Source organism: Hypanus sabinus (genome assembly GCF_030144855.1).
Source record: "Hypanus sabinus isolate sHypSab1 chromosome X1 unlocalized genomic scaffold, sHypSab1.hap1 SUPER_X1_unloc_11, whole genome shotgun sequence".
In the NCBI taxonomy this organism is placed as follows: domain Eukaryota; kingdom Metazoa; phylum Chordata; class Chondrichthyes; order Myliobatiformes; family Dasyatidae; genus Hypanus; species Hypanus sabinus.
Window position 1 is genome coordinate 328,371 of NW_026778959.1, and position 17,021 is coordinate 345,391.

Genomic DNA, 17,021 nt, shown 5'->3' on the forward strand with positions numbered 1-17,021 from the left:
CGGCGTTGCTCTGGATCCACAATGAATCGAAGGACAGGCAAGAAGGAAGAGGGTGCGGCGTTGCTCTGGACACACAATGAATCGAAGGACAGGCAAGAAGGAAGAGGGAGCGGCGTTGCTCTGGATCCACAATGAATCGAAGGACAGACAAGAAGGAAGAGGGGCGGCGTTGCTCTGGATACACAATGAATCGAAGGACAGGCAAGAAGGAAGAGGGGAGGCGTTGCTCTGGATACACAATGAATCGAAGGACAGACAAGAAGGAAGAGGGGAGGCGTTGCTCTGGATACACAATGAATCGAAGGACAGACAAGAAGGAAGAGGGGAGGCGTTGCTCTGGATACACAATGAATCGAAGGACAGGCAAGAAGGAAGAGGGGAGGCGTTGCTCTGGATACACAATGAATCGAAAGACAGGCAAGAAGGAAGAGGGAGCGGCGTTGCTCTGGATACACAATGAATCGAAGGACAGGCAAGAAGGAAGAGGGGGCGGCGTTGCTCTGGATACACAATGAATCGAAGGACAGGCAAGAAGGAAGAGGGGAGGCGTTGCTCTGGATACACAATGAATCGAAGGACAGGCAAGAAGGAAGAGGGGGCGGCGTTGCTCTGGATACACAATGAATCGAAGGACAGGCAAGAAGGAAGAGGGGAGGTGTTGCTCTGGATACACAATGAATCGAAGGACAGGCAAGAAGGAAGAGGGGAGGCGTTGCTCTGGATACACAATGAATCGAAGGACAGGCAAGAAGGAAGAGGGGAGGCGTTGCTCTGGATACACAATGAATCGAAGGACAGACAAGAAGGAAGAGGGGAGGCGTTGCTCTGGATACACAATGAATCGAAGGCCAGGCAAGAAGGAAGAGGGGAGGCGTTGCTCTGGATACACAATGAATCGAAGGACAGGCAAGAAGGAAGAGGGGAGGCGTTGCTCTCGATACACAATGAATCGAAGGACAGGCAAGAAGGAAGAGGGGAGGCGTTGCTCTGGATACACAATGAATCGAAGGACAGGCAAGAAGGAAGAGGGGAGGCGTTGCTCTGGATACACAATGAATCGAAGGACAGGCAAGAAGGAAGAGGGGAGGCGTTGCTCTGGATACACAATGAATCGAAGGGCAGGCAAGAAGGAAGATGGGGCGGCGTTGCTCTGGATACACAATGAATCGAAGGACATTCAAGAAGGAAGAGGGGAGGCGTTGCTCTGGATACACAATGAATCGAAGGACAGGCAAGAAGGAAGAGGGGAGGCGTTGCTCTGGATACACAATGAATCGAAGGACAGGCAAGAAGGAAGAGGGGAGGCGTTGCTCTGGATACACAATGAATCGAAGGACAGGCAAGAAGGAAGAGGGGCGGCGTTGCTCTGGATACACAATGAATCGAAGGACAGGCAAGAAGGAAGAGGGGCGGCGTTGCTCTGGATACACAATGAATCGAAGGACAGGCAAGAAGGAAGAGGGGGCGGCGTTGCTCTGGATACACAATGAATCGAAGGACAGGCAAGAAGGAAGAGGGGAGGCGTTGCTCTGGATACACAATGAATCGAAGGACAGGCAAGAAGGAAGAGGGGCGGCGTTGCTCTGGATACACAATGAATCGAAGGACAGGCAAGAAGGAAGAGGGGGCGGCGTTGCTCTGGATACACAATGAATCGAAGGACAGACAAGAAGGAAGAGGGGGCGGCGTTGCTCTGGATACACAATGAATCGAAGGACAGACAAGAAGGAAGAGGGGAGGCGTTGCTCTGGATACACAATGAATCGAAGGACAGGCAAGAAGGAAGAGGGGGCGGCGTTGCTCTGGATACACAATGAATCGAAGGACAGGCAAGAAGGAAGAGGGGGCGGCGTTGCTCTGGATACACAATGAATCGAAGGACAGGCAAGAAGGAAGAGGGGAGGCGTTGCTCTGGATACACAATGAATCGAAGGACAGACAAGAAGGAAGAGGAGGCGGCGTTGCTCTGGATACACAATGAATCGAAGGACAGGCAAGAAGGAAGAGGGGAGGCGTTGCTCTGGATACACAATGAATCGAAGGCCAGGCAAGAAGGAAGAGGGGAGGCGTTGCTCTGGATACACAATGAATCGAAGGACAGACAAGAAGGAAGAGGGGAGGCGTTGCTCTGGATACACAATGAATCGAAGGACAGACAAGAAGGAAGAGGGGAGGCGTTGCTCTGGATACACAATGAATCGAAGGACAGACAAGAAGGAAGAGGGGAGGCGTTGCTCTGGATACACAATGAATCGAAGGACAGACAAGAAGGAAGAGGGGAGGCGTTGCTCTGGATACACAATGAATCGAAGGACAGGCAAGAAGGAAGAGGGGAGGCGTTGCTCTGGATACACAATGAATCGAAGGACAGGCAAGAAGGAAGAGGGGGCGGCGTTGCTCTGGATACACAATGAATCGAAGGACAGGCAAGAAGGAAGAGGGGAGGCGTTGCTCTGGATACACAATGAATCGAAGGACAGGCAAGAAGGAAGAGGGGAGGTGTTGCTCTGGATACACAATGAATCGAAGGACAGGCAAGAAGGAACAGGGGCGGCATTGCTCTGACAGCACAATATCAAATCAAATTATTAGAAAGAGTTGACATAGGGTCAGAAGGTGTTGAATCATTGTGGATAGAGCTAACAGTTTCTTCTCCCAAGCTATCAGACTCCTCAATCCCCAGAGCCTGGACTGACACCAACTTACTGCCTCTACTGTGCCCTATTGTCTTGTTTATTACTTATTGTAAAGCCTGCACTGTTTTGTGCACTTTATGCTGTCCAGGGTAGGTCTGTAGTCTAGTGTAGCTTTTTTCTGTGTTGCTTTTACATAGTTCAGTGTAGTTTTTGTACTGTTTCATGTAGCACCATGGTCCTGAAAAACGTTGTCTTGTTTTTATTGTGTACTGTACCAGCAGTTATGGTCAAAGTGACAATAAAAAGTGACTTGACTTGACAGGAACTGCAAGGATGAAAAGACCCCGATGGGAGCTGTATACAGACCCTCAAACAGTAGTAAGGATGTGGTCCACAAATGACAATGGGAGATAGAAAATGCATGCCATAAGGGCAATGTTACCACAGTCATGGGGGATTTCAATAAGCAGTTAGATTGGGAATATCAGATTAGTGCCAGATTCCAGGACGGGGACTTTCTAGAATGCCTGCGAGATGGCTTTTTAGAACAGCTCGTGGTTGAGCCCACTGGGGGAATCAGCTATTCTGGATTGGGTGAATGATTAGAATTGATTCGAGAGCTTAAGGCAAAAGAGGCCAGGAGAAAATGATCATAATATGATTGAATTCACCCTGAAATCTGAGAAGCTAAAGTCAGATGTATCAGTATTACAGTGGAGTAAAGGGAATTACAGGGGCGTGAGAGAGGACCTGGTCAAAGTTCATTGGAAAAGAACACTGGCTGGGATGACAGAAGTGCAGTAATGGCTGGAATTTCTGGAAGCAATTCAGAAGGCACAGGATATACACACACTAAAGAGGAAGAAGTATTCTAAAAACAGGATGACACCGCTGCGGCTAACAAGAGAAATCAAAGCCAAAGAGAGGGCATATAAGAGAGCAAAAAGTAGTGGGAAGTTAGAGGGTCGGGAAGCCTTTAAAAAACAAAAGAAGGCAACTTTAAAAAAAAGTCATTAAGAAGGTAAAAATAGAATACAAAGGTAAGCTGGCCAATAATATGAAAGAGGATACCAGAAGTTTCTTCAGATACATAAAGTGTAAAATAGAGGTGAAAATAAATATCAGACTCCTGGAAAGGTAGCAATGAGGGACAAGGAAACGATGGACAAACTGAATAAGTATTTTGTATCAGTCTTCACTGCGGTAGACACTAGCAGTGTGGTGCAAGTTCCAGGTGTCAGGGGTCATGAAGTGTGTGAAGTTACCATTAGTAGAGATAAGATTCTTGGGAAGCTGGAAGGTCTGAAGGTAGCTAAGTCACCTAGACCAGATGGGGTACCTAGACCAGGGTTTTGAAGGAGGTGGCTGAAGGGATTTTTCAAGAATCACAAGATTCTGGAATGGTTCTGGAAGAATGGAAAATTGCAAATGTCACTCCACTTTGCTCCTATTTGTCTTACCTGACAAATTCTGTTGGAATTCTTTGAAGAAATAACAAGCAGGATAGACAAAGGAGAATCAGTGGATGTTGTGTCCTTGGATTTTCAGAAGGCCTCTAACAAGGTGCCACATATGAGGCTGCTTAACAGGAGGTAGTGCGGGAATAAAGGGAGATTTTTCTGATCGATGTCAGTGACTAGGGGTGTCCACAGTGATCTGTGATAGGACAGATTTCTTCTACTGTATATGTCAATGGCGTGGATGAAGGAATTGATAGCTTTGTTGCAAAATTTGCAGACGATATGAAGATAGGTGGAGGGGCAGGTAGGTTTGAGGAAGTAGAGAGGCTCCAGAAGGACTTAGAGAAGAAATGGGCAGAGAAGTGGCAGATGGAACACAGTGTCAGGAAATTTATGGTCATGCACTTTGGTAGAAGAAATGAAAGGGCTGATTATTTTCTAAATGGAGAGAAAATATAAAAAAAAAACTGAGGCACAAAGGGTCTTGGGAACCGTTGTGCAGGATTCCCTAAAGGTTAATTTGTCCTTTGAGTCTGTGGTGAGGAAGGCAAAAGCAATGTTATTTCAAGAGGACTGGAATATAAAAAGGATGTAATGTTGAGACTTTATAAAGCACAGCTGAGGCCTCACTTGGAGTATTGAGAGCATTTTTGGGCCCCTTATATGAGAAAGAATGTGCTGAGACTGGAGGTTTCAAAGGAGGTTCATGAAAATGATTCCAGTTTGAATGGCTAGTCATATGATGAACATTTGATGGCTCTAGTGCTGAACTTATTAGAATTTTGAAGAATGAGGGAGAAGCACATTGAAGCCTATCAAATTGTCAAAGGCCTTGATAGCGTGGATATGGAGAGGATGTTTCCTATGTAGGGAGAGTCTAAGACCGGAAGACACAGCCTCAGAATAGAGGGGGTGTCCTTTTAGAACGAAGATGAGGAGGAATTTCTTTAGCCAGCGAGTGGTGAATCTGTGGAACTCTTTGCCACATGCAGCTGTGGAGCCAAGTCTTTATGTGTATTTACAACAGAGGCTGATATATTCTTGATTTGTCAGTGCACAAAGGGATACGGGGAGAAGGCAGGAGATTGGGGCTAAGAGGAAAATTAGATCAACCATGATGAATTGGTGGAAAGGATTGGATGGGCCAAATGGCCTAATTCTGCTCCTATATCTTATGTTCTTAACACCATTAACTTTTACAAACATAGGTATTTATGAGAACTATTTGTACAACGTCATATTATTATATATGGAGAAAACTCTGAATCTGTCAATGATGACTGCAAATGTTATTTTAATTAACTTGTAAGTAATTTCAGTTATGGCCATGAGTGAGACTATTTAAGCATTTTTAAGAACAGGAGTAATTCACATATGGACTCCCTCCTAACTTACCAGCGAGAACAAGTCATTCTGAAGTCCCAGTCGGTCTACAGGAGGAAGTGCAAGGTTCCGGATGCTGGATAGTAAACTCTCAAGCATCGTTGGACTGTATTGAATTCGGCAGAAGCCCACCGTTCCAGGATTCAACTGAAGATTAAACAAAAGGAAAGCACAAGAAGAATGATTTGTGTGCATTGTATATACAGCTTTTACTGAACTCACATTGAGTTGACCTAAACATTTATTCTCCAGTACTCTTCGAAACAGGTAAAAATGAGCATTAACTTGGTTTTAAAGAAAAATAAGGTTTTAATGATCTTGAAATTTTGGAAAAAAAAATAGAAGAAAATGCTACAAATATTCAGACCAGAAAAGCTGCATGACTTGCTGTGTATTTCCAGCATTTTCTGTTTTCCTTTTGTAAACACAAGAGATTCTGCAGATGCTGGAAATCCAGAGTAACACATAGACAAGTGCTGGAAGATTTAAGTGTTTCAGCCTCAAACATCAGCTATATTCCTCTTCATAGATACAGCTTGACCTACTGAGTTCCCCAACAGTTTGAGAATGTTACACTGTTTTTCTTGTAGGTAGATTTACTTCAGTGCTCAGGATCAGTACAGTAGACAGAAAACGAGATTTTCATCTAGCACTTTCATTAGTGGAAGAATCTCAAATCACAGGGACATAACTATAAGGAAAGGGCTGATCATTTAAAACTGAGGTACATAGAAATTTCTCCCACAGGGTGATCAACCTCTGGAATTCTCTGCTCTGGCAGATTGTAGAAGTTGGATCATGAGAAGTATTTAAAGTGGAGGCGGATAGATATTCGATAGTTTGAAGAATAGTGGGATATGGAGATGGCACAGAAGAGGAGTTGTGGCCAGCATGGATCAATTACAATTGTATTGAATTGCCCAACAAGCTACAAGGCCCTAATGACTCACTCCTGTTCCTACCTATGCTCTTGATAACATCAATCAATTCAACTCACTAGCACTGTACTAAGACTGTTCTGATATTCTAGTTCAATGTAATGGTCACCACCTCCTCTGTTTGATGCTTTAGATCCAAACTTGGGTAGTTCTGCTGACTTTTGCTGATAACTGGTAAGTGCAACCGATGCATTGTTTAGCGTGGGCTTGGAGCTTCAATGTTAAGTTTTAGAACCAAGCCCAACCAACAGCATTCTTAATGATCATTCCCAGAACCATCTGCCCATCTTTCAGAAAACAATTCATGAGGAAAATGAGAAAGCAACCTCCTGCGTTAGGAACTCTTATTACACACAACTGCCATAGACCATAAAACTGTAAGACTTGGAATCAAAACTTGGCCCATTAGTCTTCTCTGCCATTTCATCATGCTGATTCCTTCTCAACCCCATTCTCCTGCCTTCTCCCTGTAACCTTTGACACCCTTGCTAATCAAGAACCTATCTACCTCTGCTTTAAATATACCCAATGACTTGACCACCACAGCTGTCTGTGGCAAAGAATTCCATAGACTTATTGAGAATGGGGAATGGGAAAGTCACTAAAGTTAATTCCACATATTAGCTGACAACAATCATAATCAGGTTTAATATCACTGGTATATGTTGTGAAATTTCTTGTTATTTCACAACAGCAAAAACTTCTGAATCCGATTCTGAATTCTGAAGTTTGAAGTCTCTCTGCATTTCAATAGAATAAATTAATAGATTAATTACAATTGTATTCATTCCTAATTTGTACACTAAAGGAATCTCATTGAAACCTATCAAGTATTGACAGGCCTGAATAGAGTGGTTGTGGAGAGGATGTTTCCTATAGTGGGGGAGTCAAAGACCAGAGGGCACAATCTCAAAATAGGACGACCATTTAGAACGGATACGACGAGGAATTTCTTTAGCCAGAAGATGGTGAATCTGTAGAATTCTTTGCCACAGACGGCTGTGGAGGCCAAGTCATTGGGTACATTTAAAGTGGATGTTGATTGGCTCTTGATTCTTGGAGAATGGCGTTGAAAGCGATAATAAATCAGCCATGGTGGAATGGTGGAGCAGATTCAATGGGCCAAATGCTCCTATGTCTTATAAAAATCTCAAGATCAAAATCACCATTAGAGCATTGATGCTTTAAGCCTTCTTTCTCTAGATTTATAAACCAGAACATCAAACTGTTAAAGCACTAGCAAACTCACAACTCACTCAGATTAGTCATACAAACGATTTTGGAAATTGAACAATGTAAACTCGTTAGCTTCAGAGTTAGTGAAATCTGAACAGAAAATGGACGGGGATAACTCAAACAACACACACAAAATGCAGGCAGCATCTATAGGAAGAAGTACAGTCGACGTATTGGGCCGAGACCCTTCGTCAGGACTAAATGAAAGAAGAGATAGTAAGAGATTTGAAAGTGGGAGGGGAGGGGAGATCCAAAATGATAGAAGACAGGAGGGGGAGGGAGCTGGAAAGGTGATTGGCAAAAGGGACACAGAGCTGGAGAGGGGGGGGGGAGGATCATGGGACGGGAGGCCTAGGGAGAAAGAAAGGGGGAGGGGAGCACCAGATGAAGATGGAGAGCAGGCAAGGAGTGATTGTGAGAGGGACAGAGAGAGAAAAAAAGAAAAAAGGGAATAAATAAATAAATGAGGGATGGGGCAAGAAGGGGAGGAGGGGTATTAACGGAAGTTAGAGAAATCAATGCATGATAACTCATTCGTGGAGACTTGGCTCTGAGGTTTTTTTTAAACAGTCATAGTTTTGTGTCTCAGATTGGACAGATTTCTGATTCATACACAGATAAGCATTATTTGTTGGGTAAAAACATGCATGAAAACATCTGTAAACATGAAAGCGACAGCACTCTGTGTAGATGTGCTTAGTAGTGAGAGGCAGCATTGAATACAAAGAGCCTGCCATTATGCTGGAAGATAAGCCATCTCTAGGAAAGAATGGAAAGTCAAAACAAAGGAAGACCTTTTTTCCCTCCTAAAGTGTAGGCAAGGTGCTTCATGACTGAATGTAATAGACCAGGTGGTAGATTGGTCAGCTCAAACTAAACAGGAAAGATGCTCCAAAATTTGTACTACTATGGTATAAGCATCACTAAAATTTATACATGCCCAAATGAGCCCAGAATTATTATTGTAACCAATTTTTCACATCCCCTGGGTTTAGTTCAATTCATGTCAAATGTATCAGAAAGTGATTTTATACTGTCAGCCCACTGTTAACCAAATAACCATTTAAATGTGAAATGGAGACACCTCTTTCTCCCTTATTAGGAAGAGAGAGAACCTGTGGGATCTCAAATACCGGGTGAACACATAGTCAGTCTTTGGAGTACTGCAGGTCTGTATCTTTGCTGTTGTTTTTGCTGCATGCTTGAGGTTCTAACATTTAACTGTCATTCATTCTTTGGGGAACTCCTCTGTTTTTGTGGATGGTTGCAAAGAAAAAGCATTTCAGGACATATACTGTATACATTTCTCTGACTTTAAATGTACCTTTGAAACAGTGTTTTCAGACAAGTGATATAATATGCTGAAACCTAAATTTTAAACTATCATTAGTGTGAGGTATTGTTTCTAAATCACCAGATGCAATTTGCCTGTGATGCACTGGGTTCCAAAACCACCAAAGTCCTTCTCACCAATGAGCACATCTACACGGAGTGTTGTCACAGGAAAGCAGCATCCATCAAGGATTCAAGGTCATGCTCTCTTCTTGCTGCTGTCATCGAGGTGGCGGTACATGTCCCACACCACTAGGTTCAGGAATCGTTATTACCCTACAAGCATTAGGCTCCTAAACCAATGTGGATAACTTCACTCACCCTAACATCGAACTGATTCCACAACCCACAGACTCACTTTCAAGGACTCTACAACTTGTGTTCTCAACATTATTTGTTGATTTCACAATTTGCCTTCTTTTAGACATTGGTTATTTGTCTCTATTTATGTATAGTTTTCCACAAAATCTACTTTTTTTCCTGTAAATGCCTGCAATAAGAACAAAACTCAAGGTAGTATATGGTGACATTTAATAAGGCACTGATCAGAGTTGGACAGGATACCAACTTTGATAGTAAATTTACTTTTGACTTTCCTTATGATTGATCTCTTTGCCCATACTTAAAAAAGCCCCAGACCTGATAGGCTTTCTAAATTAACACACACAAAATGCTGGAGGAACATAGCAGACCAGGCAGCATCTATGGAAATGAGTACAGTTGATGTTTTGGGCCGAGACCCTTCAGCAGGACTCGGCCTGAAACGTCGACTGTATTCTTTTCCATAGATACTGCTGCCCTGTTGAATTCCTCCAGCATTTTGTGTGTGTTGCTTGGATTCCAGCATCTGAAAAATTTCTCTTGTTTGTGATAGGCTTTCTAAATTGTCCTTTTAATCTGTCCTGGCACCTGCAAAGGTCTGTGCACAAATGTAAGCAGATTTCTATCTCTGTATCCTTGTTCTCAATGATTATTATTTATTATTATTTTGTTTTCTTTTTGTATTTGCACAATTTGTTGTATTTTGTACATTGGTTGTCCGTCTTTATGTGTAGTTTTTCATTGATTCTATTGAACTTCGAATTAGGAATGGGCAGTAAATATTAGCTTTGCCAACATATCCACATCCCAAAAAAGAATGAAACCAAGAGCCAAGTATTCAATGACCATCAACTAAAACGAAAATTTAGAAAAGTCACATCATATAAAAGGATTCATACCAACTAACATCTAACTGCATGGGTCCATCATCAGGACATCTTCAAAAGGCGATGCCTCAAGGTGGCATCTGTCATTAAGGACCCCCTAAACCTAGGACACTCTCTTCTCATTGCTACTTTCAAGGTGGTGGTACAGGAAACTTGAGATACACACTCAAAGTTTTAGGAACCAGCTTTTCTCCCCCCCACCATCAAATTTCTGAATGGAAAATGAACCCATGTACAACTACTTCACTTTTTTGCTCCCCTTTTGCACCACTTATTTAATTTTTTAATAATTCTTTTTGTAATTTATAGCCTTTATGTATTGCACTGTACTGCTGCCGCTAAACAGTATATTTCATGACATAAACATGATTCTGAAATGCAGTATTAGCAAATCTCGAACATTTCACCAAATTTCATCCAAGAAAACTGTACATTATGGCCGTTGCCAAATAAGTGTGAAATAAGTACCTTGACAGATGGATATCAATGTACAGGGTTTTAGAGAGAAAAACATTTGGCAGCAGTTGCAAAGCCAATTGATGTTTGAAAAAAGCATTGTTATTTTCTTAATTTTGAGGACAAGCTAACTGCAAGCCAAAGATACTTTGCAAAAAGGGAACAAAATGACTGGCAGAGAAAGAGGCAGACAAATCGAGGGTGAGGGCAAAATGAGACAGAGGTCAAGAGAAACACAAACAAGAATCACTGAGATGCACAGGGACAGTGTCATGAATAACGATGAGCACAAAAGCATATGAAAGGCAAAAGCATGGACAGGGAACAATCAGGCAGAGTGAAAGGTATCGCCAAAGAGAAAGATGAAGGCTAATAAAAATGTGCAAATACAAAGAGGTATACAACTAGAGGCAGAATCAGGTTTACAATTACAATCCAAAGTTTGATGTAAATAAATTTTATGCTCTGTTTTATAATGACTAGGTTGAGATGCCTCACAGGAAGCAATTGACAAAGATGCTGCATAAACAATCCAAATATTTGGTGCGAATGAAGGTCAAACATGGGAGACTCCAGTCCTAGGTAAAGACTGCACTTACTTTAACCAGTCCCCACAGCCCCGCTCTCTATTTCCAGTATTTCCTGTCGTTCTTCTAGAGTTTAAAATTTTTGCTAAACTGTTCTAAATGTCCTGGAAGAACTATGCTTGTTTGTCTAGTGCACATTTTGGAAATACTTTAATAATGTATCATGATCTCCATCAGGAAATACTTGCAAAGTAAATGATAACAGATCAAAGTTCACTTCAAGCAGCCAAAATTCAAAATTTGTTTTGTACTTTTTTTTGTTGGGCTACAGTACTGTACAAAAGCCTTATGCACATATACAGCCTATACAGCTAGGGTGCCTAAGAGTTTTGCAGAGTACTGTATACTGGTTAAGTTAGGAAGGTGGTTGGGAAACAGAAATAAAAGTACTTAGCTTTGTATTAGCTCAGTAGTATTAAGTGTTATTTGCTAACTGGAAAGACAGAACATACAGTACTGTCCAAGTTATATATGTGTGCTTAAGAGATTTGCACAGTACATTAGCAAAACAAACCAAGATTTATTTTACCTGATCCTTTTCATGGTTAATAATAGACATTTTGTTTTCTTGCCAAAGCTATTCTGAAACCAACACTTGGAGAAATGCAATGATCACCTTCCTTGTGCCTGGCTTTTATTCAGCAAGTTTTGTAGGCATCAAGGATAAGATCAAAGGTCAGTCAGTTGATGATCTGTGCTCCAAATTCTGTGGAACTCTGCACTGAGACTCAAATGCACCGCCCCTAAAAGAATATGTTCTTTACAAACAGTATCTTTCTACAGTTAATTATCTTATCCTATCAAAATGTCTTCCAGCAGAGAAACAGAAGATGTTAGGTCAAAAGAATGGAGGCAAAGGATTAGATTAGTCACTTTGACTTCACTTGTGTGCACGAAGCAATTCATAAAAGAGCACTGCTGCCAAAGTCCTAGGAAACAGATTGCCTGTCTGCACTTGCAAAGACCTAAACAGGATAGAGAAAAAGCCCATTTAACTGAAAGATGCAGAAGAAAACATGCCCTAAACTACTTCTGAAGCTCTCGTGACCTACCTTTATCCATTGATGCGGTTTCACATTCTTCACAGTGATAGTCATCTCTGGCTGGTCCAGTAACACCTTCATATTATCACAGCTTACATCTTCACTGGTGCAGATACTGATAGGGACCATCCAGTGAGGACAGTCACTACCTGGGAAACACAGGAGAGGTGTACTTATTCATGAATGGATTTAAGTAGCAGAGCCCTTCAGAAGATTGACCAATTTCCCTCAATGGGGAAAAAAGACCTCAACAGGAGCAGAATATACCAGTTAAATGAAACAGAACACAGGGTCCAAATCGAAAAGCAGCTGAGATTCTTAAACTGCCTGGATGATGTCCTACAATTTGATTGAGAATGGTTGGTGTAAATAAACTGGCCAGAGCCTCATTGCTTCCCATCACTATCCAAGTCAGCTGCCAAGTAGAGGCTTGGCTATGAAGTACCTTCCTAGCTGGGGAACACACAAAGTATAACCATTCAGAAGAGCTCCTTGACATTTGATAATATCATCCGGTGCTCTGCTCAAAAAGAGCGTGTCAGGAAAGTAAGAGAAGGAAAACATGGATTATTTAAAAATTTAAAAAATGAGAGAGTAAACAGATCTGTAAGAGCTGACGTCCCCAGGCTCCACTCTCCAGATTTGTTATGACTGATGACCATCACTAAAGACCATAAAACATAAAAGCAAAATTAGGCCATATGGCCCATTGCTCTGCCATTCCATCATGGCTGATTTATCCCTCTCAACCTCAGTCTCCTGTCTTCTCCCCGTAATCTTTGACACCCTTACTAATCAAGAACCTATCAACCTCCACTTTAAGTATACCCAATGTCTTGGCCTCCACAGCTGAACGTGGCAATGAATTCCACAGATTCACCATCATCTGGCTAGATAGCCCTCTTCATCTCTGTTGTAAAGGGATGCCTTTGTCCCTTTAGTTCAGGGATTCCCAACCACTTTTATGCCATAGACCAATATCATTAAGCAAGGGGACTGTGAACCCCGGGTTGGGAAGCCATTAAAACTTCTTCAAAAAGATAGAACACAGGATCACGAAGGCATTTTTAACAATCAAAAGCTACTTTTAATTATTTGCTTTTCTTCTGCTCACAATACCACCCAACAGACTAAATTCACTTAACAGTTTTCCAATAGCAACAAATTCTTAACTTGATGTGACTTCTTTGTTAGAAGACACTATTACTTCAGTAAGCACACACAAAATGCTGGTGGGACGCAGCAGGCCAGACAGCATCTACAGGGAGAAGCGCAGTCGACGTTTCGGGCCGAGACCCTTTGTCGGTACTAACTGAAAGGAAAGATAGTAAGAGATTTGAAAGTAGTGGGGGGAGGGGGAAATGCAAAATGATAGAAGACCGGAGGGGGTGGGATGAAGCTGAGAGCTGGAAAGGTGATTGGCGGAAGTGATACAGAGCTGGAGAAGGAAAATGATCATGGGACAGGAGGCCCAGGGAGAAAGAAAGGGGGGGGGGGGGGAGCACCAGAGGGAGATGGAGAACAGGCAGAGAGAGAAAGGAAAAAAAAGGAAGGGGAAAAAAAAACTAAATATATCAGGGATGGAGTAAGAAGGGGAGGAGGGGCATTAATGGAAGTTAAAGAAGTCAATGTTCACGCCAACAGGTTGGAGGCTATCCAGACGGAATATAAGGTGCAAACATGAGGAAATCTGCAGATGCTGGAAATTCAAACAACACACACAAAATGCTGGTGGAACACTGGAATATAAGGTGTTGTTCCTCCAACCTGAGTGTGGCTTCATCTTGACAGTAGAGGAGGCCATGGATAGACATTTCAGAATGGGAATGGGACGTGGAATTAAAATGTGTGGCCACTGGGAGATCCTGCTTTCTCTGGCGGACCGAGCGTAGGTGTTCAGCGAAACGGTCTCCCAGTCTGCGTCGGGTCTCACCAATATATAAAAGGCCACACCGGGAGCACCGGACACAGTATACCACACCAGCCGACTCACAGGTGAAGTGTCGCCTCACCTGGAAGGACTGTCTGGGGCCCTGAATGGTGGTGAGGGAGGAAGTGTAAGGGCAGGTGTAGCACTTGTTCCATTTACAAGGATAAGTGCCAGGAGGGAGATTGGTGGGAAGGGATGGGGGGGGATGAATGGACAAGGGAGTCGCGTAGGAAGCGATCCCTGCGGAAAGCAGAAGGGGGGAGGGGAAAGATGTGCTTGGTAGTGGGATCCCGTTGGAGGTGGCGGAAGTTACGGAGAATTATACGTTGGACCTGCAGGCTGGTGGGGTGGTAGGTGAGGACAAGGGGGACCCTATCCCGAGTGGGGTGGTGGGCGAATGAGGTGAGGGCAGATGTGCGGGAAATGGGAGAGATGCGTTTGAGAGCAGAGTTGATGGTGGAAGAAGGGAAGCCCCTTTGTTTAAAAAAGGAAGACATCTCCTTCATCCTGGAATGAAAGGCCTCATCCTGAGAGCAGATGCGGCGGAGTTGGAGGAATTGTGAGAAGGGGATAGCATTTTTGCAAGAGACAGGGTGGGAAGAGGAATAGTCCAAGTAGCGCCAATGCAGTCGTCGATGTAGCGAAGGAAGAGAGGGGGACGGATACACGTATAGGCTTGGAACATGGACTGTTCCACAAAGCCAACAAAAAGGCAGGCATAACTGGGACCCATGCGGGTACCCATGGCTACACCTTTGGTTTGGAGGAAGTGGGAGGAGCCAAAGGAGAAATTATTGAAAGTAAGAATTAATTCTGCTAGACGGAGGAGAGTGGTGGTAGAGGGGATCTGGAATCCAAAAAGAAGCGGAGAGCTTTGTGACTGTCCGGGTGGGGGATGGAGGTATATAGGGACTGGATGTCCATGGTGAAAATAAGGCGGTGGGGGCCAGGGAACTTAAAATCATTGAAAAAATTCAAAGCATGAGAAGTGTCACGAACATAGGTGGGAAAGGATTGAACGGGGGGTGGGGGGGATAAAACACACCATCTAACACCATGAAAAGGTTCTGAGACGAGAACATCACATTCTCTTACAAAGCTATCTCAGCACAGGAGGTCCAAATCAAAGGGAGAGATAATGACTTTGAATTACATTATGCAAATCCTACCTCATAAATTTGGAATGGAATTTCTATGGGTAATAACTTGTTTTCAGAATGTTGTTTAAAGGAACAGCTTCTTCTGCTAGGTCATCAGATTTCTGAATGGACATTGAACCTATGAACACTACCTCACTACTTTATTTTCCATTTTTGCAGTACTTACTTAACTTTTTAAATATACATTTTCTTCTTACTGTTACAGTTTTTTAAAATTATGCATTGCAATGTTCTGCTGCTGCATAACAAATTTCACAACATATGCCAGAGACATTAAAGTCTCTTATGCCTCTACTGAAGCAGGTTGCTGTCTTTTTTTTATTATTTAGAGATACAGCATGGTAACAGACCCTTCTGGCCCCAATGAGCCTATGCCACCCAATTACACCCATATGATCAGTTAACCTACTTGGCACTACAGTAGTATAGAGGTTAGCCTGACATTGTTAAAGCTCGGGGCATCAATGTTCAATCCTCTGTAAGGAATCTCTGTATGTCCTCTCTGTGGAATATGTGGGTTTTCTCTGGGTGCTTCAGTTTCCTCCCATAGTCCAAAGCTGCACTGGGTAGGTTAATTGGTCATTGTAAATTGTCCTGTGATTAGATGAGGGTTAAATCAGATTGTCAGGTGTTGCTGGGAGGCATGACTCAAAAGTGCCGGAAGGGCCTACATTGCGCTGAATCTCTAAATAAAATAAATAAATCCATGTGTTTGGAACGTGGGAGGAAACTGTAGCGCCTGGAGGAAACCCCAAGGTCATCGGGAGAACTTACAAACTGCTTACAGACAGTGGCGGGAATTGAACCCTAATTGCTGGTGTTGTAATAGTGTTACTTTAACTGCTACACTACTGTGCCACCCTGTAACTTCACAGATGAGATTCTGGAACTCCACAGTCGCTAAGTGCAGGACAGAGCAAAGGGATGGTACTTTAAAAAAAAAACTGATTCAATCCCCAACATTTAACTATTATGTCCAACTTCATAGTGCAGACTAATGCTGTTTAGGATGTTTGAAAATGGTCTGCACAGAATTCAGTGAGGACTTCGGAGCTCATTCTCTGCCAGGTAAGTTTTTATGGAGATAGTGGACTAACAGCATCATCAGCCACTTATTTCAGCTCTGTTGTATAGTTCAAGTACCACAAATATAACAAGATCCATCTTTTTGCCTCGGTAAAGGAACAAAAATAAAAACAGGAGTCCCCCCTTTGAATTCATCCAGTTGTGACTTAAAATAGTCACAGCGTTTGGCAGAAATGAATATTAAGAAAAAAATCCATTGGTTAACAAAATATGATGCATATCTTGCTTTTGTAATCAGACAACTAACAGTAAAAATAATTCATACAGGTGAAATTTGGTGAAATGTTTGCATTCTAAAAATCTCAACTTAATGACAAGAAAGTATAACCAGGAGCATCCCTTCTCCACACACTCATTTTTCTACAGCTGAAATTCATTGTTAGTTCCCATCCAGCACCTCAAACAAGTGAGTCTTTGTTACCTATCTATCAAGCCCAATCAGTGAGATCTAGAGATAATTTGACCACAAGAGGTGAAGCAGAGCCTGATCCTGCACCTCAGACACGTTAGGCAGCAATCACTGATAAATGCCCAAAAAAAATCCAATTGTGATATCTTTGTTCAGC

At 42.7% G+C, this 17,021-nt stretch overlaps 1 protein-coding gene across 2 annotated transcripts in view; it reads right to left on the reverse strand.

Moving 5' to 3' along the window:
- LOC132385586 (puromycin-sensitive aminopeptidase-like) overlaps positions 1-17,021 on the reverse strand; it is a 257,048-nt gene that overhangs the window by 83,747 nt on the left and 156,280 nt on the right. For both annotated transcript variants that reach the window (XR_009509200.1, XM_059957751.1), the window contains exons 15-16: positions 12,289-12,428; positions 5,492-5,626 (exon numbers count right to left, since the gene is read on the reverse strand). Coding sequence is in view for 1 of the 2 variants with exons in the window: in XM_059957751.1 (XP_059813734.1) it covers positions 5,492-5,626; positions 12,289-12,428 (275 nt within the window). In the remaining variant the exon portion in view is untranslated. The remainder of the gene's footprint in view (positions 1-5,491; positions 5,627-12,288; positions 12,429-17,021) is intronic.